Genomic DNA, 25,137 nt, shown 5'->3' with positions numbered 1-25,137 from the left:
GGGAGCAATGAAGAGAACATTTAAAGGGACCCAAATACCAAAATGTTATCCCCAATTTTGGGTTGAGCCGCTGCATGATCTTGGACAAATTAATCCAAGGCGATGGGTAAATCCCTGGCTCTGGGCAGCCCAGAGGAACCTGCCAAATCGCTTTTCCCGCCTCTTTCTCTCCTTAGTCCAGGGTGCCTCCCTGACCCAAGGCAGGGTCTTGGAGAGCTTTCCGAGAGCGGGACAGGGATGGGGGGGCGAGGGGGCAGGGCTGGCCGGGACCCACGGCGCTCCGCGCGCTCCCTCTCCCCAGCCACCCCGCTCTCGCCCGGCCGCGCGCTTGGGTGCAGGGAGGGGGCGCGGACGGCGCGCTGCGGCTGGAGCTGCGCAACACGGCCATCCCGGAGGCTGCGAGCCGGCCGAGCGGCGGGCAGCGCCTGCTCCTCTGAGATGGGCAGCCCAGGCCGGTCCGCCCTGCCGTAGCCCTCTCCAGGCTGCCCGCGCGGCTCCGAGGCGCGCCCGCAGGCTCTGGCCCTGCGCCACCGAGGCTCCGCCTCCGCCGCGGCTCTCCGCGTGCCCGAGCCCACCGGGGCCGAGCCGAGTGGCTTCGGACAGCGGTCTCGGCGCTTGCGGCCCCAGGCCCCCGCCCCCGCGGCCCGGGTGGCTGCTTACGTCAAGGAGGCGAAACCCAGAAGAAGAAGAAGAGGGGGGAAAAAAAAAGGCACGAGGGCGGAAGGGGAAAAACTTTATTTCTTTTTCTCCTCCAGGCACCGAAGCGAGGGGCAGGCGATTGCGACAGCGCGCGCTTCCGAGAGAGCTCCAGGCGCCACCTCCGCCTGCCGAGGCGCACAGGAGCCGGGCCCGGGAGGCCCGACGGCGCGGCCGGGATGTGGGACCCGCAGGAATTCGAACGCCACTGGCAGGCCGAGTTCCCCGGGGAGGAGGCTCCGGTCATGAGGCTGGAGTCGGTGCCGGACATGGAGCGCGAGCTCGAGCGTTGCAAACTCAACCTGAAGCGGCTGCAACAGGTGTTGGCTGAGGAGAAGTTCAAAGTCTGGTACCTGCAGGCGGCCCTGGCTGGAGAGAAGATGGACTTACCGGGCGGCCGGCCGGAGGGCGGGGACGCCGGAGGCGGCGGAGACAGAGACGGCGGCGGCGGCGGCGGCGGGGGAGCCTCCGTGGAGGAGCAGGAGCCAGCTGGGCCCTTGTGCGCGCCGCCACCGCGCAAGGAGGAGGAGGAGGGTGCAGCGAGCCGCGACCCCGATTCCCCAGGCCCCGCGCGCCCCGGTCCGGAGGTGGTGATGACAGCCGAGCCATCCCCCTACGTGTGCCTGGACCTTCCTGCCTGGCCCGGGGTGGTGGAGGGAGGAGGCGCCGTGCGCAGCCTGACTGCCGCCATCCACCAGCAGCTGGTGCAGCCTCGCCTGCTCTTCGGGCTCCGGGAGGACTGTGCGTCCCCCGGCCACGATGGCACCGGGTCCTCCGCACCCGGAGAGGAGCAGTCCTCCGGGACCCGTGCAGGGCGGGGCTCGGAGGAGGGCGAACCGGACGCTTCAGGTGGGGATGACGGAGGCGACGGCAGTGACCACGACTTCGAGATGGTGGATTTGAATGAGAAATTCGTCCTCGGCCATCTACTTGTGGCCCCCTACCGGTTTGGGACCCGCGACGAGGCCGAGAAGCCGGCGCGGCCGTGCAGCCCCCACCGCTGGATGCACCTGATCGCCGGAGGCTGGCGGCACCACCGGCGGAGTCGAGACCTGGAGCAGCTGGAGGCGGAGGATGAGCCCCCCAAGCGCGGGGCGCGGGAGCATCTCGCCCAATGGGGGCGCAAGAGGTTCCTGCGCGTGCCGGACCGAGACTCGCCCAGTCACAGCTCGCCCGAGAGAGGCAGTGACTGCAGCCACAACAGCTCAGACCACGAAGACGGCTTCTCCGCAGGTAGGCGTACCCCACTCTCTAGGTACAAGAGCGTGCCAAGTGAATCTGGGGTTCGGGTGAGTTTATGAAAATGAGAATGATGGCTGTGCAGGGGTTTATGGGAGGGTGCACTTGACCAGACCTTGGTCTTCAGTCCTCAGAGAGTCTTTTGCACGACCCCGATGGTACTCTCTGCGGAAACTCCAGAGGCCCCCCACTTCCCCGAGATTCCTTGGTGTGGAAGTCTGAATCTTTCCCTAAGTGTTCTGAAGGTGGCTTGTATTGTCTCCAGCCTGCGTCTCATGCTGGGGGCCTAGTTCCCTCCAGAGGTGCCTAAGGCTCCTCTTTGTGGACCGGACCGTTCTTTCCGGGAAGGCTGCTCTGGGTCAGCTGGCTTCCCAGGAGCCCGAGAAGAGGGAAAGGCTTGGAACCCCAGTTTCGAGCCGGCCTGGTTCCTAGAGAGCCTGTTTGATCCAATGCCTTCACCTGATAAGGAACTGAATCTCGGATGTGTTCAAGCAGGTGACCTGAGACCTTCGCTGGTGTCCCCTGCCCTTGACTTCCTCCCGTCTGCCCTCTTTCTTGACAACGGGGTCAGATCTCCGCTGTTTTTTATCCTGTTGTGGTCATCACATTGCTCAATAAATAATGTCTGAATTAATGAGGCTGCCCAGCTCTTCTTAGGTCAGGGAGACGAACTAAGTAAGGAGAACTAGTTATTGGGCCGTGGGGTGGTAGGCGACCGCCCCTTTGCTGAATCTCCAGACTGTTAGGGTCTCGTCAGGCATGCAGAAAGCATACATTGGTGTCTGGTTTGATTGAGTTGCGGTAAGGAACTTAAGATGCCTCCTTGCTCTGTAAGTGGGGTGGTGTGTGTGTGTGGGGAGACATACCAGAGATTCTGGGATTGTTCCAAAATCTCCATTATTAGGTCTTCTCTGGGTGAGTTTGCATTTGAATGAAAAACTGCCCACTCTGCTAAAAGCCCATTTGGAAGATCCATCAAGTCATCTGTTTTGATCAATTACACTTATTCATTAGCAGATATTGGCCGCTTTTCCCATAGGTAATGCTTCTGCCACCCCTGCTAGTAATCATTTTTATGTTCCTCTTTCCTTTAAAGCAAGGGTTGAAGCTTTTCCTCTGGTGCCAAGTTTCAAATGCCCTCCTCAGCTGCTTTACAGTTGGCGTCTGTCCCACCGCTCCCGAGACCCACATCCGTCACTCTGTCAGGTGTGCTCAGGGCTCTGGATTTTCCCCAGGAGTGATTATTAATTCTGCAAGCAGTCTGTTCTTTGCACCTTGATGCGCAGGCTTGGAGCTAACCACACAGGTGCTCCTCAGGGTAGATCAGGGATGAAAGGATTCACTTTCCTTTGGACTAAAGACTCCAGAGCACGTGGTCTAGCACCAGTGGCTTTGGCTAGGCGTGCCAAGGCCAAATCCCTCCAGGCTGTCTTCAAGGCAAACTTGTATAGGAACACCCCTCAGCACCACCACCCCTTCCCTGCCTTCCCTCTTCGGATGTCATAGGGAAGACGTACACATGCAAGCATGTGTATGCCATACACAGTGAAACATGTACATACATGTGCGTAGTCACGGCACACTCCAGAAATCAAAAGCAGGCATCTTTTTTTCCACTGCAAAATGGTTCTCGGGCAGTGGATGCATTGTGAGGTCATCCTTGCTTGCTTTTCCTATGGTTCTCATTAAACTATCTCCTCAGACACTACTATTTTGTATGTGGATCCAATATCTTTCCCTGGATTCAAGCTCAGTCCCTGGTGAAATGGGAACTGTAGGAACAGAGGAAATCTTTGTGTCTTCATTTATGCAAGTGTGTCCAACATATACTGAGTTTCCCAGAAGTGTTTGTTGAGTGGTGGGTGTGTTTTTACATTTATTGTATGTGTGTGGAGGGGGGCGATGCTTGTGCCCCAGTGCATGTGGGAAGGGCAGAGGATGGCTTTTGTGAGTTTTGTGATTCTGTCCTTCCATCATGTGAGTCCCAACGACAGAACTCAGGTCCTCAGACTTGGTGACAAATGCCCATATCTGCTGAGCCATCTCACTCACTGGCCCAGAGTGATATGTTTATTTGGGTTTTGTTGTTGTTTTTGAGACAGAGTCTCACTGTGCAGCTCTGGCTGGTCTGGCACTCACTATATAAACCAGGCGAGCCTTGAACTCTCAGTGGTCCACCTTCCTTTGCTTACTGGGCTCTGGGATTAAAGGTGTGTGCTGCCATGCCTGGCCCTCAGAGTGATGTGATGTATTTTTAGTATGATAGAACAGAATTGAAAAAAAAAATGGAGTGAATTCGTGATTCATGGAGAGAATACATGCTTAGCATGCTCAAGGCCCTGGGTTCAGCCCCTAGCACCAAAAGCAAGAAGGAAGGAAGAAAGGAAGGAAGGAAGGGAGGAAGGGAGGGAGGGAGGGAGGGAGGAAGGAAGGGAGGAAGGAAGGAAGGAAGGGATGGAGGAAACGTGAGAAAGCATTACACACGGTTAGAACCATTGCTCTAAAATTTTGTTTAGGTGACATGTAAATGGTCGGGTAATTTGTATGCCAGGGTGCTGGCACACTCTTGTAATCCCAGCACTCCAGAAGGCTGAGGCAGGAGGATCTATGGAGAGTTCCTAGCTAGCCTAGGCTGCAAAGTAAGACCTGATCTAGAAAACGAAAAAGTCATGGTCTCTGAGTCACGGTGCTTGTGTGATAGAGGGAGACATTATCTGACTGTTCTGTGGCTTATTTTCTCCATCAGTAAAATGGGCCCTCCTCATGCTGTTGCTATGAGGAGTCAATGGGCCACCGTCTCTGAAGAGCTTTGAACAGGTCTGGGAATGTAATGAGCATGTGGGTATATGAACTGACTACTGCTACAAGCTGTGCTCTTCAGTTTGACTCTACGAAACTTTCTACTTCCAGAATATTCTACATCACAGATGGCTTGGTTGCTATAGGACATCTTTGTTTTCCTAGCACAACTGTGGCTCTTTCTAGAAGCTTCCAGGCAACAGGGCAGGGCATTAACCTTGGCTTCTGAGTCTCTTTGGGTTGGCCCTTTGTGTTATTTCTCCCTCTCTACCAGTGGCCACACCCGTATCTGTATCCAGAGGACTTAACTGTAGGTCAGATTTTATTGGATAATATAGAAGGCTTGGCCTTAGCCAAAGGGTTTTAAGGAGACACCAGAGGTAGCATATAAAAACAACTAAGGGGTGAGGCTAGAGAGGTGGCTAAGAGGTTAAGAGCACTGGCTGCCCTTCCAGAGGTCCTGAGTTCAATTCCCAGCAACCACATGGTGGCTCACAACCATCTACAATGAGATCTGGTGCCCTATTCTGGCATAAAGGCATACATGCAGGCAGAACACTGTATACATAATAAATAAATCTTAAAAAACAAACAACAACAAAAAACAAAACAAGACTAAGGGGCACTCCTCCATGGAAAAGGGACATTTTCTACTAAGTAAAGAGCAGACCCATAAACCTGTACACCTTTTGGCTTTCTCTTCGCATGTGAGGATAAAATCAGAGTTTAATTAATAGGCATGCCAGTTCACTTTAGGCATCTTTCCTTGATCATCTTTATTGCCTTGACTAGTTTGAGAAAAGTCTGGGCCATGATAACATGGTTAGTACTGGGGTTTGGCATAGGGCAGAGGCACCAGTGGAGGGGGAGGGGCAGAGCAGAATCTGGTGTGCTGGGCCATATGTACTGTGACGTTAGACCTGAGTCTGCCTGGCTCCTCTCTTAATAGATGTGAGGCCCTGGGCAAGTCACTGGCCTTTGCAGTCTCAGCCTGTTTCACAGGCAGCAATGAGAAGCATAGTATTCATGGCTTACTTTTGCCGGCCCCTGTTCTGGGTACTTTATGCCTAGTAATTAATTTATAACAAACAGCCTCATGACACAGAAACTACCATTGTTTCCACTTTATGTATGAAAGTCTTGAGGCTTAGAAAGCTTAAATGATCTTCCGCCAATCACTCAGCATACAAAAGGAATGCATAGGATTTGAACCCAGGCAGTCTGTTTCCCAAGTCCACGCTTTCAAACAAATGCTAAGCTTCTTGCTACAAATTTTAGTACCTTCCAGGATAGCTGTGAAGATTGAATTTAGGAAACTAGGAACCTTTTAAATGGGTTAATAGCACACTTGACTTATGACCATGAAGTCAGTATATGTCTATGTGTGTTATTATAGCCTTCATTATCACTGAAGTCCCTACCAGACTCCAGATCATCAGAAGCTGGGTCACTTCTCAGGGCTGGCACCTGCCTATGGGGCTCCTGTGAACTGGGCCTTGTAAAGTAGCAGGTCACATGCTAGATTTTAGACTTCCCCTCAGTGGCCAGCCAGTCCTGGGCACATACAGCTGAATATCCTCAAATGGAGGCTGGGGTTTCCCTCTTGTGCTAGCATGCTTCTGCACGACCCCTGCCCCGGACTCAACGGCTCTGTCCCCAGGGCTCATGAGTCCCTTCTGCAGTCTGTGGTTTCCTCTGTGTGTCTGCACTCCTTGTGGATCCAAATGCTGCCCTTCTAACAAAGCTCAGAGGTGGCTCTTCCATATCCAGCATTCTTTTGACTGTTAGAGAGACTATTTATCTGATATTCTGGCTTCAGTTCAAATATCAAAGTAAATATCATTAATATTGTAAACGGGTGGCATTTCCTTCTTGCATTAAATTTTGCTCAGTGGAGACAAGTTCTCTCCACACACCCTTCCTTTGCTTCTGAGATGGGAGATTGAACCCAGGGTCTTGTACATACTAAATAAGCCCCTCTACCACAGCTATAGTCCAGCCCCCAAGTGCTCTCTATTTCTCTGTTTTTGTTGGCCCTTGGCTGTCCATCCATCCACCCATCCGTCTGTCCTGCTCAGCGAGCATTTATGAAGATCATGCTTCATGCAAGCTGTGTTCAGGACTAAAACTGCTCAGGTTGGCGGCCCACCCTCATCATCGTTTTTACTATCTCTTGGCTGGGTAGAAACCTTGATTTTTGGATAAAGAAACAACTTTCTAATGGGTGACTACTGTTAAATCCTGAGTAAGGAACCAGACATGGGGGCACATGCTTGTAATCCCAACACTTGGGGGTAAAGCAGGAGGGGCGTGAGTTTGGGGTCACCAGGCTCAGCACGTTTCATAAAAAGAAACAACATTCTAAAGAAGAAATGTGAGCTGGAGAGAGAGCACTTAGTGGGTAAGGTGCTTGCACCTGCCTATGGAAGCCTGAAGATCTGCATTTGATCCTGGAAACCCATAATAACAAATGAAGTAAAATACATTTAAAAAGAGCCTAGACCAGAAGAAAATCCTGAGTTGACCTGTGTTCCTGTCTGTCTCAGACAGGTGAGAACCCTGGACCCTAAAAGCAACCTTAAGGTCATGCTCAGGATCCTGAGAAGGGTTGCAGTCAGATCTGGACCATCATATTGTGTCCACGGCCTTTTCCAGGAGTCCAATCTACCCTAAAGCTGTAGTCTCTGAGAGGCCAGGTGACAGAACAGCCACTTCAGCCTCAGCACCACCCACCTCTGCAGATGACAATGGTGACGTCCACCTTATAGGTGGCCAGCTAAGGCTCTAAAGGAGCCAGCCAGAGCTGTGTAGGGAGCTTGTGGAGCTGGTATTGGGACACGGGTCTGTCCACAAAGGTGGCACGTGGCATCCTGCCTGCAATGCCATGCTGTTTGGGGCCTGGTCTCTTCTTTCTTTTTCTTTCTCTTTCCTTTGTTTTTCAAGACAGGGTTTCTCTGTAGCCCTGGCTGTCCTGGAACTCACTCTGTAGACCAGGCTGGCCTCAAACTCAGAGATCCATCTGCCTCTGGTTCCTGAGTGCTGGGATTAAAGGTGTGCACCACAGCTACCCAACTCAGGGTCTGGTTTCTATACCTGGAGGCCTGGCTGTCGGGGTCTGCTGGCTTCTGCTGGAGACCTTTTATTTTTAATCTTCATGGAAAATGCATTTCCTGCTGAAATTCTCATGTTACCTCACTCATTAGTAATCTGACAGTGTCTGTCTCCCCGCACCCCCCACTTTCCGGCAATGACTAATGAGATTGTTGCTCTGAGAAGAATTCCTTGCATTCAAGTGATGTGTCTGAATAACTTAATTCAAATTGAATTTTTAGCGGTAGCTATAATAAAATAATTCTGTTATAGTTCCTGTTGTGGAGAGATATTAAAAAACCATTTCATGCCAAGTGTGGTGGTACACGCCTGTAATCCTAGCATTTGTGAGGCTCAGTGGGAGGATGAGGAGCTCCAGGCCAGCCTGTGCTGTGTCATCAACCTTACCTCCAAAACAAAACTGCCTAAGACACACGCATTGGTGGTTTGTCATGGTTCATTGGTGACCAAAGTTGACAAAGTTGAGTCACTGGCTCTCCGGGGCTTGCCTCCCTCCACTACCCACCTCCACCATCTTACCCTCATCGTTAATATGTGGGTCCTGTTAGCATGCCCTTCTATACCAGGAGGAAGTGCAACCAGCCTTGAAACTGTGGTTCCTCTGGTCTGATTTTCTTCTGGTGAATACTGTTTTGTATTTGCCTCTAGATCCTTCTGTCATACATCAGGATTGTTGGTGTTGTTTTGTGTGTGTGTGTGTGTGTGTGTGTGTGTGAGAGAGAGAGAGAGAGAGAGAGAGAGAGAGAGAGAGAGAGACAGAGAGAGAGAGAGAGAGACAGAGAGAGACAGAGAGACAGAGAGAGAGAGAGAGAGACAGAGAGAGAGAGACAGAGACAGAGACAGAGACAGAGACAGAGAGAGAGAGAGAATGAGTGAGTATGTGTGCATGCTTGGTGCTCATGGGACTAGAAGAGGGCATAGGATTCCCTGGAACTGTAGTTAAGGATTGTTGTGAACCGTCATATGGGAGTTGGGAACTGAACCCAGGTCCTGTGTAAGAACAGTAAGTGCTCTTTTCAGACCCTACTTTCCTGTCTTTTAAATAATGGTGTAAACACTTTCTCTTAAGACTGGAGGGATGGAACACACACACACACACACACCTTAATATCTTCACAACAATAAAACAAACAAACTCCACTTCCCTTGTCTGGAAAAAGGATGTGTCTGGACAGCAGACACGGTTTCCGGGTTGTGATACTTCCCTGGGACAACTCTGACTTTCTCAAAGCGTCAGGTTCTTCGTCTATGAGATGGAGATGGCAATAATAGGAGTATAGCCTAGACTTGTTATGATGCCTTAATGAGATGGTGTGTGGAGGTCACACAGCACAGCACTGGACACACGGTGTTTAGCAGCTCTGAGATGGTTACAGAGATTTTTGGTTGGCTGAGCTGGGTTTGTAGTTACATCTTTTCTTCTTTCTCTCTCTCTCTCTAACCCATTGTCTCTCCTTCCCTCCCTGCCTCCCTCTCTCCTTCTTTTCCTTCCATGTTGGGCATGGAAGCCAGGGCCTGGTGCATGCTGGGCAAACACTCTGTCCCTGAGCTACACCCCCATATTTGCATCTCTTCACAGAAAGAAGCTCTCACATCTCTGCTCTCACATTTGTTTGTTTTTACTCTGTAATTGTGTCGTTCTTTCAGAGGAGACCAGCTTTCTTGGTTGTTTGTGGTCTCTGGTCCCTCTCTATTCCCAAACATCTGCAAAGCCACCACCTGGGATGTCTGTGGCTCCTGCTCTCTTCTGTCTGCTGCAGCTAGCATTCTTGCTGCTGCTGCTGCTGCTGCTTATTCATGTGTTCTTTCTGGCATTTGAGATGCATGCCGACTATTCCCCAAATCAATCCTTTGAGGCCTGCCTCCTCCATAGAACCTGTATTGATTAAGCTACAAGTTTGCTAAATAGGATAAAATCTGAAATTGGTGCTTCAGCAAGATGAGAGTTCATGTGAAAGAACTCCATAAGTAAGCCATGTAGAGATGGTATGACTGCTAATCATCAGGGAGTCAGGCTTTTTTGATCTTTTTGTATCATGGTTCAGCATGGCTCCTGGAGATCCACCCATCACATTGTGCTTCCAGCAAGAATTTCCAGAACAGGAAAAAGAGTGAGTGGCAGTTGTTGGGTCTACTATTTGAGGCACTTGCCTAGAACCCTCTCTAGACAGTTTCTGTTTTAAATCATATCAGCCACCTCTAGCTCCCAGGGAGGCTGGGAAATGGAGTACTTTATATGGGCATACGGCCCTCTCAAATCAAATGGAGTCTCTGTTACCAGGAAAAATGGAAGAATAGATAGTGAGTGGCAGCTAGCAGCCTCTGGCACAAGTCTTTCCAACAACTCCATCCCGCCTGTAGTTCTTAGAGTGAGCCCACACTGCACAATTGTGTTTATTATTATGCCGTCTATTAATTCATTGACCCCGTGGACAAATGACAACAGAACCTCTTCTCTCTGCAAGGCATGGTGCCTGTGATATTCTGAAGCATTGCTCTCAAGCCAAGGGGTTGGCTGGCTCCTTGAGGGCAGGGACCAGGGTCCCTTTCTCTCAGCAGTATCTTTCCCAAGGCTGAGCATATGGCAGGCACCAGAAAAGCACCTGGTGGATTTTTATAGCGGTCACAAGTGAGAAAGAAGCTCAGGGTAAAAAACAAAACAAAACAATAAAAACTTCCCCGACTTTATTTCTATGCTAGAAAAGTATGGTGTTTTGGGTCCCTTCTGGTTTTGAGGGTGGACCGTGAACCATCTCCAAACATCAGAGCTGCGCTGCAGCCCAGTTGTCTATTTTGGACACTGAACTCTGTTTGCATACCAAACACGAGTTCTGAGTAGAAGTCTCTGTGCCCACCTGCTTCCCTCCCCACTGCTTCTCCCGTAGCTGTTTCTGCCACGCGACTCTCCCTTGTCATTTCTGCACCACGTAGCTGCAGAGAAAGCCCGCAGTGTCTCCGTGAGAGTCTGCTTCCTTCGTTCCTTCGTTCCTTCGTTCGTTCCCCATCCTGTCTTCCTGTTTGATTCCTGCTATCATCTGCCTGCGACTAGACTGTCTGGAGGAAGGTTGCCTGGAGCTCGAAGCACATCTTGTGATTGCTGAGCAAAAGATAGCTTTAAAGGTTTGTTGGCACCTGGGAGAGGAGGAACTAAAATAGACTTAGCACCTACTGTCTTGGCTTTCCTCCTGTCATGGTTAGTATTCAGAGCAATCTAAGGAGTACTCTACTGCACAGGCCTGAAACCCTGGCGACCCGGGAAACTGAGGTGGGAGGATCAGAAGCTCAAGGTCAGCCTGATTAATATTTTTTTTTTTTTGTTTTTGAGACAGGGTTTCTCTGTGTAGCTTTGGAGCCTGTCCTGGAACTCACTCTGTAGACCAGGCTGGCCTCGAACTCACTGAGATCCACCGGGCTCTGTCTCCTGAGTGCTGGGATTAAAGGCGTGCGCCACCATTGCCCGGCTTCAGCCTGAATAATTTAATGAAATTCTATCTCAAAAGGAAAAGAAGGCTGAGGTTATAGCTCAGTGGCAGAGTACTTGCCCAGCATGCAAGAGGGCCTAGGTTCAATTCCCAGGACGACAGAAAAAGAGAAGGATACACTACTCTTCTCATTCTACAGATGAGGAAACTGTCTCCAGTGGGTTAACTAGCCAACCCAAGATTTCTCAGTGCTGGATTGCTTTTTTTTTAATTGAGAATTCATATATTATTAAATTGGCCTCTATTGCATTCAGTGATGGATTTTATAACATTCACAAAGTTATGAAATTACCACTATCCTCTAATTTCAGATTTTTTTTTAATCCTGTGGAGGACTTGGGAACATTTTGAGCACAGGCTCAAACCTCAAACCCTACCATCCCATTTCTTCATTTGGCGTGTGCAATGATTTAAAACAGGTGACACTGGTCTGAGGCTGGGAATGGTGTTCAGGTGGTAGAGTGTGTAAACATTCACAAGACTCTGGGTTCGATTCCCAACGCCTGATAAGTGTTAAATGGAGTGTCACGATGCATGGCCTGTGATCCCAGCACTAAGGAGGTAGAGTCTGGAGGACCAGACTTTCAAGGTCATCCTTGGGTATACAGTATATTTGAGGCCATGCTGGGCTACAAGAGATTCTGTCTCAAGAAAAAATATAATTAAAAAAACCCCTGATATGTGGGGAAGCTTCTGGACTTTTTGCTCTCTTTTGAGTGACATATACACAGAGGACTGTTGGGCAGGTCAGCAGTTAAGAGCTTAAGAATATCTACTGTTTTTGCAGAGGACACGAGTTTGATTCTTAGCACCCATGTTAGGTGGCTCACAACCACTTGTAACCCCATTTCCAGGGGATCTGAAGCCCTCTTCTGGTCTCTGTGGGTACCTAAACTCACATGTGCACACCCCCCCATACACATAATTAAGAATGAAAATAAATATTTTTAAAGGGAGGCTGTTGGCCTCGTCAGTCACCCATTTCTGCAGACCACGGAGCCCCTTTCTTTTGGGTGAGACTGCCTTAATTCTTCCGGGTCCCTTCCCTGCCTGTCTGTGTTTCAGGTTTGGGGGCAGATATTGCCTCCCAAACATGAGGCTCCTCCCTTGAACATCATTTATGCCTTGGATTGTGGTTGTCAGGCCGACAGGGGACCTTGTTCTGACCTATGCTTTGGGTTTTGTAGCTTCAGGATAACATAGTGCCTGGCCACATGGGAGGTGCTCAATGTTTATGAGGAGCTAGAGGTCCATCATCCAAACCCAAACTACCTCAAGGACCATTTGGTTTGCCTCTACCCTTTCCTCTCCAGCCTCAAGTTACATTCACATTAAAGATAAATGGTTGCTGTATACTCCCAAGTCAAAATGTGTACCTTTATTCCCAATGCGCAGTGGCTCTTCATACACAGAGTAAGATCGGAGGCTTTTTACAAGGCTCTCTGGGAACCCCCTTTCCTTCCATACATACACACTGTATGCCCAGCAGCACTGGACTTCCCAACACTGAACACACCCTTCTCTCTGCCTTTGTCTTGGATGCTCCTCTCCCTTATCTTTAGGACAGACTTCCATCCATTCTTCAAGCCTAGGCTAGGAGGCTCCCTGCTCTGTGAAGTCTTCTTTGTCTCCCCTATGTGGAACCAGGACCTGGCTGTCAGTTAAGAGTTTGAGGTGCTGGAGAGATGGTTTGGCAGGTAAGAGCACCGGCTGCTCTTGCAGAGGTCCTGGGTTCAGTCCCAGCACTTGCTCACAGTTGTCTGTAACTCCACTTCCAAGGGGTCCAATGTCCTCTTCTGGCCTTCACAGGTGCCAGGCATGCATGTGGTGCACAGAAGACATGCATGCACCCGTACACATAAAATAAAATGCACCTGGCTTCAAGTAACTGAAAGCTTCCTTCTACAGTGCTTCTATAACTATATTGCCCTACACTTCCACAATGGTCATGACAGGCAAAATTGTGGTCCCAAAGAGGGTCACATCCTAATTCCTGGACCCTTGTATATAACAAAGAGACTTTGCATATAAACTAGGGACTTTGGGGAGAGTGTGTGTGTGTGTGTGTGTATGTGTGTGTGTGTGTGTGATCCTGGAGGATCTGGGTGGGTCCAGTATACTCACAAGGATCTCTATGTGTATGAGTGCTTTGCCACGTGTGTGTGTGTGTGTGTGTGTGTGTGTGTGTGTGTGTGTGTGTGTGTGTGAAAGAGATCCTGGAGGATCTGGGTGGGTCCAGTATACTCACAAGGATCTCTATTTTATGTGTATGAGTGCTTTGCCGTGTGTGTGTGTGTGTGTGTGTGTGTGTGTGTGTGTGTGTGTGTGTGATCCTGGAGGATCTGGGTGGGTCCAGTATACTCCCAGTATACTCACAAGGATCTCTATTTTATGTGTATGAGTGCTTTGCCACGTGTGTGTGTGTGTGGTGTGTGTGTATACATACATACATACATACATATATATGTATGTATGTGTGTATATATATACATATATATATACATATATATATATATTAGATGTGTAGTGCTTGTGAAGGCTGAAAGAAGGTGCTGGATCCCTTGGAGTTACAGTAGGTTCAGAGCCATCATGGGGGTGCTGGGAACTGAAGCCAGGTCCTCTGTAAGAGAGGCCGCTGAGCCATCTCTCCAACCCCAGTCACAAAGATCTTACACTGAACTTGGGAGGAGCGGGCTGAAGAGGTCAGGGTGATGTAGCTCCTTGCTGCTGACTTTGAATATGAAGAAAGAGGTGACTAGCCAAGAAATGCAAGTAGCCTCTAGAGGCCACAGAATGCAAGGAAATGATTCCTCCAGTCTCCAGAAAGGGACTTGTTCTGTCGGCACCTCCATGTTAGCCAGTAAATCCTAGGCTAGCCTGGGCTACAGAGTAAGAACCTCCTCAGGTTTCCAAGGTGCAGAACTCTAAGACAATAAGTTGGTGCTATTTTTGTTTGTTTTTTTTTTGTTTTTGTTTTTGTTTTTCAAGACACTGTTTCTCTGTGAACAGCCCTGGCTGTCCTGGGACTCACTCTCTATACCAGGATGACCTCCAACTCACAGAGATCCACCTGGCTCTGCCTCCCAAGTGCTGGGATTAATGATGTGTGCCACCACCGCCCGGCTAAGTCGGTGTTATTTTAAGCCACTGTGTGCTGCGGTTTGTTAACAGCAGCCACTGGGTTCCCTACAGTGGCTTGTTAGGCTAGGGGTTCATTTTCCTCCCATTGCAGGGACTCCTTGGTGGGTTACAGGGGCTCAATGGGGTCTCTTGTTTCAGAGCCTCCCGGTGTCTTACAGTGAGAAGTTCGTCCTCTTGCTTGTGACATACAGTTTGAAATGTGCATCTGCTGTATTACCTTGTGTGTGCTTGGGATCTGGGGAGGAAAAGGGAGCAAAGGACTCAGGCTGATTGTTCTAGCTGGTTGTCCCTCTAAGAATGGAGCCAAGTATGGTGGTTTGTGCCCGTAATCTGAGCAGTCCGGATTGGTCTCCGTGAGTTCTAGGCCTGCCTGGGCTACAGAGGAAGACCCCGTCTCAAAACTAAATTAAAAAAAAAAATAGTGATAGTGCTCATGGAAGTCTTACCTAACAACTCCTATTGTCGCACTGTGGGGCCAAGCTGGGTCACATGGCCATCTTTAGCTGCCTAGGTTGATCAGGGGAAATGGAACAGGGAATGGCTTTTGGAAAACAGCCCAGGTTTGGCTCTACCATCCTCCCCTGAACTTTGCACACTGGTATATCAGGGCAGCTATATAAATTGTTCTTAAGTGACTTGTCACCCTCCCCACCCTCCATGCACAGGTCAGTTCTTTTAATGGTGGTATTCCTGCCTCTTAGACGGTGCTGATGTAATGTTTCTTGTTGAACAAGTAGAAAAATGATTTTTTTTTGGTGGTGGGTGTACATATTTTGAGGCAGGGTCTCACTATGTAGCCCAGGTTAGACTTGAACTCAAGATTCTCCTGCTTCTGCCTTCCTGGGATGCTTCCAGTGCTGGGATGGCAGGCATGAGCTACTGGTCGTGTATTTTCAAGTGAGGGTTTGTTTTTTAATTGATTTATTTTATGGGTACGGGTATTTTGTCTGCTTGTATGTCTGGTGAGGGCCTTGTGCCCAAGGAGGCCTGAAGGTGTTGTTGGATTCCCTGCAGTTATAGACAGTTGTGAGCCGCCATTTGGGTGCTGGGAATTGAACCCTGATCCTCTGTAAAAGAGAGAGTAGCCAGTGCTCTTAGCCGCTGGGCCATCTACCCAGACCCTGTTTATTTATTTTTATTTTTATGTGTTATGGATGGTGCGATGGTTTGAAGGAGCTGTCTTGTATATGTCTCAGGCATTTGAAAAATTGGTTTCCAGTTGGTGGCTGTTGGGGAAGGAAGGATCAGGAGGTGTTGGATCCCCTGAGACTGGTGTTACAGATGCTTGTGAACTACCATGAGTGCTGGGAATTGAACCCCAATCTTCTGGAAGAGCTGCCAATGCTCTTCATCACTGAACCATCTCTCCAGCCCTTCAAGTGAGGATTTGGTGGGATTTGGAATACCTCAGCAGGCTATTGATCTCTAAGAATTAAAAGACCTTTTAATTTTTCTCTCCCCCATTTTTTCCTCTTCCCCTTCCCCCTGCTCCTGCAGCTCAGGCTAGCCCCAAACTGTATAGCTAAACTCTGGGATCACAGCAATGTGACATTACCTGGCTTCCCTCTCTTTATTATTGTTACCTTTTTCTTCATCTACATCTTCTCTTCTTCATCTTTTGTACTACTCAAGAGCTGTGGTGGATTTTTCTGTTCCCTCCCTCCCTCTCTCCCTCCCTCCTTCCCTCTCCCTCCCTGTGTCCCTCCCTCCCTCCTTCCTTTCTTTCCTTTAATTTCTTCTTTATTTCTTTTGACATGGTCTCATCGTATCGTCTGGGGCTAGAACATGCTATGTAGTCCAGTCTGGTCTTGAACACACAGAGATCTACTTGCCTCTGCCTTCTGGATTCTAGGATCAAAGGTGTGCACTATCATGCCTGATTTGTGGTGGATTTTTCTTATTTTACCCTTCCCAGGCTTTACAGCCCCCAAGTTTCTAATTTATTTATATAAATAAATAATTAAATTTAATTAATTAATTAATTTAATTAGCTTTTAATTAAAGCTGCTGGGATGTTAACTTGGTGGTCAGAATACATTTGCATCTGGAAGTTTCCTTGAACTCCTGATTCTCTTGCCTGACCTCAAGCACTGCGATTACAGGATCCTGTAATGTGATGGATGGGCTCCCTGGCTGCTTGAACATATATATAAGAGGTGAGCCTCACAAATGTGAAAAATCGTGTTAGAAGTAAACGGCTAAACTGTTTTTCTCTCTTGGTTCAGCCTCTCTACCCAACCCTATCCCATTCTCTTTCTCTTTCTTCTCTTTTGAAACAAGGTTTCACTGTGTTGTCACTTTGTTATGAAGATGTTCTCAAACTCCTGGGCTCCAAACATCCTCAGCTTCCTAAGGCTGGGACTCAAGGCCAGTGCTGCTGTGCAGTCTTGAGTTGCTGCGGCTTCATTCAGTAATTTACTGGGACAATTATAAGTGTTAATAAAGTATTCTGATAGCTGTATGTGTGTGCATGTGTATATAATGTAACATTTTCATTTATATGTATATATATATATATATATATATATATATATATATATATAGTTGTTGGATTTTTGTTTGTTTTTGAGATAGAGTTTCTCTGTGTAGCCTTGGCTGCCCTGGAACACCTTCTGTAGACCAGGCTGGCCATTAACTCAGAGATCCACCTGCCTCTACCTCCCAAGTACTGGGATTAAAGGCAAGCGTCACCACCACCCAGCAATAAATTTTATTTTATATATATATATCTGGTTGTTTTGCCTGCATATATGTTTGTGCGCCATATCCCTATGTGCCTGGGAGGTCAGAAGAGGTTGTTGGAACTGGAACTGGAGATGGTTTTGAGCGGCCATGTAGGTGCAGGGAATTGAATCCTGGTCCCCTGGAAGAGCAGCCAGTGCTCTTAACTTCTGAGCCATCTCTCCAGCCCTGATCTAAGTTTTGGTGTTGTTTAAAGGAGTCTATCAAGCCATTATGTCAAGGCCCATGGCTCCAAATACAAAAATCACTAAATCCCTAGCAGTGAAAAGGATCCTAGAATTTAAAACCATACAAATCTGTTTTGTTTAGCTTGACATGAGTCTGTTGGTATATTGCTTATTAGTGAGAGTGGAAGACCCAAGTGCTCATTGTCCAGCTTGCTGAGAAGTATGATTTCCCTGGGAACCCCACACATCTGGAAGTGGTAGAACTACAGATGTGCAATGCAAGTGTTGGGGTCCTTGTCTGGTAATGAGAATTTTTTTTTTTGATACAGGATCTTGCTGTATATCCCCCTGGCTGGCCTTGAACTCACAGAGTTCTGCTTCTGCCTCTGAAGTGCTGGGATTAAAGGTGTGCATTACCATACCCATTGTAGATTTTTGGAGTCATCTTGGGCAATATTCTTATTGCTTACATCATTCATTCTTTTTGTTTGTTTATTTTGTTTTTTGAGACAGGGTTTCTCTGTGTATCCTTGGCTATCCTGGAACTCACTCTGTAGACCAAGCTGGTCTTGAACTCATAGAGATCTGTCTGCCTCTACCTCTCTAGCACTGGGATTAAAGGTGTGCACAACCACTGTCTGGCCCTTGCATCGTTATTTCTAATCATAAAGAACAGACTTGTAAACAAAAGTATGAAGCTATTAATCTGTAAGTTAGGGACTGCTCACTACATTATCATTCAAAGTATATATTATACACATATACTTTCTTTTATTATTTTTTTGTTTATCACTTATGATAACTATTAAACATCTATTACTCTGTCTGGTCTTTGGTTCTTTAAAGTGGTGCTAGTGGCCTTGGCAGTTGGAGAGGAGTCAGGTGACTTATTCATCCTTCAACTGGCAGCCCAGAACTTTGTTTTGTTGGTGTGTGTATGTGTGTATGTGTGTGTGTGTGTGTGTGTGTGTGTGTGTGTGTGTGTGTGTGTGTTGGGGGGGTAATAGTAGTTCCTCATGGAGCTTAGTTGATCTTAAGCTTGTTACGTAGCCAAGGGTGGCTTGAACTTCTGGTTCTTCTGCTTGTATCTCTTGAGTCCTGCTATTACCATCATGTACCACCATGCCTGGTTTGTGCATTACTAGGGATCTAACCCAGGGCTTCATGCGTGCTAGGCAAATGCTCTACCAGCTGAGCGGCATCTTCAGCCCTCACCACTAACTATTAATTTCTTCAGACTGTAGATCTGAAACAATGTGGCTGGACTAGATGATTTTCCAATCACAAATTTTATGAAATCCAGTAAGTTAAGTGATTGGGGACTCTGAAACTTGTGAGGTTGACAGAGGAACTTGAGTTATGGCGCAGACCTGAAATGTCCCCCATAAGTTCATGTTTTGAACTTTTGTTTCCTAGCTTGTGGCACTATTTGGGAATGCTGTGGAGCCTTTAAGAAGTGGGCCCTGGGCTGGAGAGATGGCTCAGAGGTTAAGAACACTGGCTGTTCTTCCAGAGGTCCTGAGTTCAATTCCCAGCAACCACATGGTGGTTCTCAACCACCTATAATGAGATCTGGCGTCCTCTTCTGGAGTGCAGGCATACATGCAGACAGAACATTGTATACATACTAAATAAATCTTAAAAAAAAAAAATGTTAAAAAAGAAGTGGGCCCTGGCTGGGTGGTGGTGGCGCATGCCTTTAATCCCAGCACTTGAGAGGCAGAGCCAGGCGGATCTCTGTGAGTTCTAGGCCAGCCTGGTCTACAGAGGGAGATCCAGGAAAAGCACCAAAACTACAAAGAGAAACCCTGTCTTGGGGTGAAGGGGGAGTGGCCCCTGGCTAGGTGGTAGTAATACATGTCTTTAATCCCAGCATTTGGGAAGCAGAGGCAGATATCTGTGAATTAGAAGCTAGCCTGGTCTACAGAGTGAATTTAAAGACAGCCAAGCTACACAGAGAAACCCTGTCTCAACCAAACAAAACAAAACAACAACAAAATCAAACACAAACAGACAAAAAAAAAAAAAAAAAAAAAAAAAAAAAAAAAAAAAGAGGTGGGTCCTGGCTGAAGGAAGCAGGTCGCTAGGGGCTGGTTGTTGAAGATTATGATTGGATTCTTAGTTCCCCATCACCTGCTGCTTCTCAGTTCATTGCTCTATGAACAGCTGTATAAGCCCATGTTGTCTTGGATTAAGATGCTCCATGGTGCCCTCCTATGATGGGCTGCAACCCTCTGAGATTGTGAGCCAAAGTAGGTTATTCCTAGTGTAACAGATGCACTAGTTTACAGCCATGCCTCTGCTGTAAGTTTGCTCCATTAGCTAGATTACATCACCTCTCTATAGAGATATTTTCTTTTTCTGAACAATAGGGATGATTTTTACCTCATTTTGTGTTGCAAAGATTAAATGAGGCCTGGGGATGTAACTCAGTTGGTAGGGGCTTGCTTAGCAGGTATGGGGCTAATTTGATTCCCAATACCACACACACACACACACACACACACACACACACACACACACACACTTTAAAGAGATAATGTACAAAGAGCCAGTGGCACAGGGTGTGACTTACAGTCAGAGCTGTGTAAATGCAAATAGTCATTGGTGTAATAATCCAGATCTGGGGCTGTATTACTTAGATGCAAGCTCTAGCTCTTTCACGTAATTGTTGTGTGTCTTTGAGTAAGTTTCTTGGCCTTTTTGTGTCTTAGTGTATATATCTGTAGACCATGGGAACCATACTAATACAGAAATCAATGTCTCATTAAGTTGGGTGAAGAGTGTACAAATCAGTATGTGTTTATGAAGCACTTTGGACAGTGCCTGGCACACAGCAGACACTCGTTGCAGGCTGGTTAACCTCGTCACTGCCATCACTAGTGTGACCATGGGCATTGTTGAAATAAACTGCAAGGGTGAAAAATAGGATTATGCTCATCATGTTGCCTGGTCATATTCTTCACTGAAACCTGAGGCTTCTGGAAATCTTGCCCTTTGAATCATCTAAGAGCTGGAGCAATGAAGCATCCAATTACAGATGCCTCTCAGCAGCAGCCCATCCAGGAGGCCTCCATAAGGTCTAGTTGGGTTGTGATCCTATTATGGTGAAGGCCCTGCTTTGTATGCAGCTGGCGTGGCTTCGCTTGGCTGCATAATTGTGCCTTTTTGTCTTATTTTAAAGCATCTTGAGGAATCCGGAGCCCACTCCCACTGACATCAGTGAAAGCCACAGCATGTCACAGCTCTAATGAGTCTTGCAGACACTCTTAGGCCCCACTGAGGCAACTAGACCAGAGCAGATGCACGGGCTAGGCCAGCATCCACTGCCCCCTTTGAACACAGATAGCCCCACCAGGTTTCATGATGGGGCTCCCCAAGGTCCCCTAGGATCTCCCACGCCTGTATTCTTTGTCTTAGAAGTTGCTTTCTGAATGTTGGGCTTGTTGGTAATCTTTGTGGGCAGCAGTGCTAAAACAAATTAATTATTCATATCAGTGGGCCTGAAGGAGCTGTTGTTCACTGAGGAACTCCCTCTGGTCTCTAGACCCACAATCCCACAGGGACCTTTGGTCAGACAGGAGGCAGCTGTGACCACGCTCCAAGCTCAGAAAAGTCTGATGACCTGCTTTGCTTGAACTGCAGAGGGTTAAAATAAAATGGATTTTTTTTTAATTTGGAGATTTTTCTGTGAACGTATGTACTTCTGTCTTTTCTTGACAGATGGGGAGACGGACGGTTCATGCCTCAGGTAGACTAGATGGAATTTTGCCAGTTGTGGTGACCTTATCCTCCTGACCCCTTTATCTACAAGCACCGAGGGTACCGAAGACACTGGGCAGAGCCAAACTCAAGTGTGGAGCTTCCTGGCTGTATGTCCTGCCTCTTCTTAGTTTAACTGCATGACCATAACCAAATTACATAGCTCCAGTGGCCTCACTTTCCTTCCCTAAGAAAATGGGGTGTATAATAGTTTACTTCACAGCTATGTGAAAAGGAACTGGGTTCATGTGTGTTCATCCTGGCACATACTAAGTGCTACTTAGATGTCTGTATCTACCAGTGTTACACAGCCGTCTAGTCACCATAGGCATTTGGGGTTACATTGCTTGTGTTAAGAGTTTTTTCACGGAAGACAAAAAGCCTTTCTCTGCTTGTGTACCTCTGATCTGGCTAATAAGCTTTTTCTCCATTCCCTGGACTAGGTCTCAGGCCTTGGAATGTAGCAATTATGTCACTGGATCTTAATAATTATGGCAGAGTAACACCATCTCAGGTAGCCAGACTTCCTCAGTGTTCTGGTGGCTGCACCTCACGTGTGTGTGTATATTCTGTCGCTGTGATAAAGACGTGACCAAAACAACTTGGGGAGGAAAAATATTACATTTTCTTGTCATAGTCCAGGAACTCAAGGCAAGAACCTGGAGTCAGGACAAAGGCCATGGAAGAATAATGGTTATTGGCTTGTTCACAGCTTGCTCAACTTGCTTTCTTATAAGTCCTAGGACCACCAACCAGGGGTTAGACTACCCACAGTGAGCTGGGCCTTCCCACATCAATGACTAATCAAGATTTGTCTGAAGGCTGGTTTGATGGAGGTAATTCCTCAGTGAGGTCCCTCTTCTCAGCTACATCTAGGTTTGGATCAAGTTGGCAACACCGACTGGCACACCAGCCTCCTGAGCTCCTGTCAGTCTGCCCTCCTGCAGGTCTCCTCCTGAGCTCCTGTCAGTCTGCCCTCCTGCAGGTCTTGGAGTTCTCAGCTTTCAGTGGACAATGGCGAACTCAGTTCTGCCAAGCTGGGGAGAGGACTGGCCATGAATCTGATCAGGCAATATTTCATTTTTTAAGCGAGAGGACAAATACAACTATACATATGTACTTTGTGCTAAATTGGGGTAGAAACATTTACAGCCACAATTTTTAAATCCAAGTCTTTTAATTTTTCAATTTGCCATTATTATTTTGTTTTGAGATAGTGTTTTATGTAGCCTCACTTGACCATAAACTCACCATGTACCTCTCTGATCCCTCCTGTCTCCCAAGAGCTGGAACTACAGGCCTGAACTCTGCTCTTTTTATCTTTGAGACAGGGTCTTAATATTTAGCCAAGGCTAGCCTTGAACTTGTGACCTGAGTGTTGCCACCACATCCAGAACAGATCTAATCCTTGATACCCGCTTCTGGAAATCAAACCTGGGCCTTCTGGGATGTTAGGCTGACATTCTACCATGGAGTCCCACCCCAACTCTTTACACTCATGTCTTAAATCCCTGGCTCTTTTCTTTTTTTTTAAATACTGTTGCCCTGTAGACATTTTTAGCATTTGGCTTTGTTAAGGTAATTTGTAAGGAGTAATTTACATATTTTGCTTAAGTCATCAGTGTGGAGGGAGGTTATTCATGAAAGGAAGAAAGGGGAAGAGGAAGGAAGGAAGGAAGGAAGGAGGGAGGGGGAGAGAGGGAGGGAGGGAGGAGGGGCAGAGAGAGAAAAGGAGGGGAGTGCATGGCAAATAAAAGATTCTAAAAATTGCTGAAAGCCCCAAAGTGCTCATTTGTTTGTTTGCTTTTGAGACAAGGCTTCCTGTACCCAGCCTGTCCTTGAACTCACTACATAGCCAGGGCTGGTCTTCCTGCCTCCACTTTCCAAGCACTGAGAGTACAGGCATACACCGCCATGCCTAACTCCAAAAGCTAGTCTTTATTTGAAGTTGAGGAGCCAGGACCAGCTGACCACTGGGTTTAAGGAAGGTAGGGGTGTGGTACAGCACATCACAGCTCTAGAAGATCAGTAGACACAATGGCGTGCCTCACCCCTGCCTGTCACTACGGGCATGACAGAAGTGTGCTGCCGCTTGCAGGTAGCCCCGGAGAAGCACAGGGGACAAAGAATGACCTTCAACCCCTGCAAACCCAACTCAAACCAAATAATATGTGTGGTACTAAGGGGGCAGTGATTAAGCACCCTCTTGCTCTGAAGGCAACCCTGAGCCTTGGTTTGCTGTTCTGGTCCCAGACTGACAGACAGCTTTCTGTCCCCTGAATCACCGTCCAGGGGAATCAGCTCAGGCACAGTCTATGGAAAAAGAATCAGAATCTGCAGTTTCTTGTCTCCCTGGTTCACAGACTGCCTGACTCCTACCCTAGTACATTATGAAATCAAGAAGTTTTAGAATCTGAACCACAGAAATGATGGGCCTTCTTCCTCTCTGGGCTGAAGCTCGCTGGGGGAGACCCTGTGTTCTGCTTAGATAGGATGGCTTCACTCTTTGTAGCTCTAGTCAAGGAGAATTTTATATTCTGTTGGGAATTTTATATGTCTATAGCTGTTTGGCAAACAATTAAAAAAAAAAAAAAAACCCCAAGCTGGGCAGTGGTGGCATACCTTTAATCCAGCATCCGGGAGGCATAGGCAGGCAGATTGCTGTGATTTCGAGGCCAGTCTGGTCTATAGAGTTAGTTCCAGGACAGCCAGGGCTACATAGAGAAACCCTGTCTCAAAAAAAAAAAATCTTGAGTCAAACCCTTATTCCAATTACCTGTCTTTATATCTTGATTAAATACCTGTTTCATTCTGCATTACTGGATTTGCTAAAAGCAGATATTGGCTTCCAGTGGTAAAGGCTACAGGCTCTGGAGCTGACTTACTTGTTTATTCTGTAGGTTTGTTTGGAGATAGGGCCTCACTGTGTAGCTCAGGCTGCCCTCAAACTTGTAGTGGGCCTCCTAACTCTTCCTCTCAAGAACTGGGATAACCAGTGTGTACTGGGAGCTGAACCCAGGGCTTCCTGTATGGTAGGCATGCACTCACTCTACTAACTGACCCACATCCCCATCCTCAGTTATGAGGATTTAAAAGGTGGTTCTGCCTCTTCGTGCCTGGTTTTGTCAGTGTAGTGGATGTATTGGTAGCTTCTATCTCCTGGAGTGTTGTGAAGCTGAACTGGAGAATGCTTGGTAAACCTTCCACAGATCTGACCTGTAGTGAATCATCAGTAAATACCTGTCAGTCACCTTTGTTTTCCTAGTAGCTACTGGAGCATCATTTATCACTCTACCTGATAAGTATTTGCTGATTAAACCAAAAGAAAGATTACTAGCTCATTATTGTTCCTCTGCCTCTGAAATATTCTAGGTAGGAAACTGACTAGAGACTAGAGAGCTGGCTCAGATGTCAAGAGTGCTTCCTATGCAGTCATGAGGACCAGACTTCGGATCCCAGCACCCACATAGTACACCTGCAATCCCAGCCCTAAGAAAGGGTGGAGACAGGAGGATCACTGGAGCTTTCTGGTTTCCGGCCTAGCTAAGAAAAGCACAAGCCCTAATTTCAGAGAGAAACCCTGCCTCGAAGCAATAGGCAGAATAATAGGAGGACACTCAATGTCATCTTCTGGTCTCTGAGTGTCTGTCTGTCTGTCTGTCTCTCTCTCTTTCTGACACACACACACACACACACACACACACACACACACACCTATGCTCATACACACAAGAAAATAAATAAATTTTTAAAAATGGACTGAATGTTAAATCATCTGAAAGAGCGTTATAAAACAGGAGCTTCAAAGGCTGGTGAGATGGCTCACTGGGCAGAGGCACTTGGTGCTAAGCCTACCAACTTGAGTTCAATTCCCAAGACCCTCATGGTGGAAGGAGAGAACCGACTCCGGCAAGTTGTCTTCCGATCTTTGCATGGACCCCTCCCCAAATGAGTAAGTAATGTGATTTTTTTTAAAGCAGCTCCCTAGCCAGGCATAA

General features: G+C 47.6%; 1 protein-coding gene across 1 annotated transcript in view; it reads left to right on the top strand.

Moving 5' to 3' along the window:
* The first annotated feature begins 758 nt into the window (after positions 1–758).
* Positions 759–25,137, top strand: part of Abr (ABR activator of RhoGEF and GTPase) — a 203,887-nt gene continuing 179,508 nt past the window's right edge. The window contains exon 1 of the mRNA XM_006977416.4: positions 759–1,929. Within this exon, the coding sequence (XP_006977478.2) occupies positions 876–1,929 (1,054 nt within the window). The 5' untranslated portion in view covers positions 759–875. The remainder of the gene's footprint in view (positions 1,930–25,137) is intronic.

Source organism: Peromyscus maniculatus, chromosome 8 (assembly GCF_049852395.1).
Source record: "Peromyscus maniculatus bairdii isolate BWxNUB_F1_BW_parent chromosome 8, HU_Pman_BW_mat_3.1, whole genome shotgun sequence".
NCBI classification, from domain to species: domain Eukaryota; kingdom Metazoa; phylum Chordata; class Mammalia; order Rodentia; family Cricetidae; genus Peromyscus; species Peromyscus maniculatus.
The sequence above is the reverse complement of the archived record's forward strand: the minus strand, read 5'-3'. Positions and strand labels throughout refer to the sequence as shown.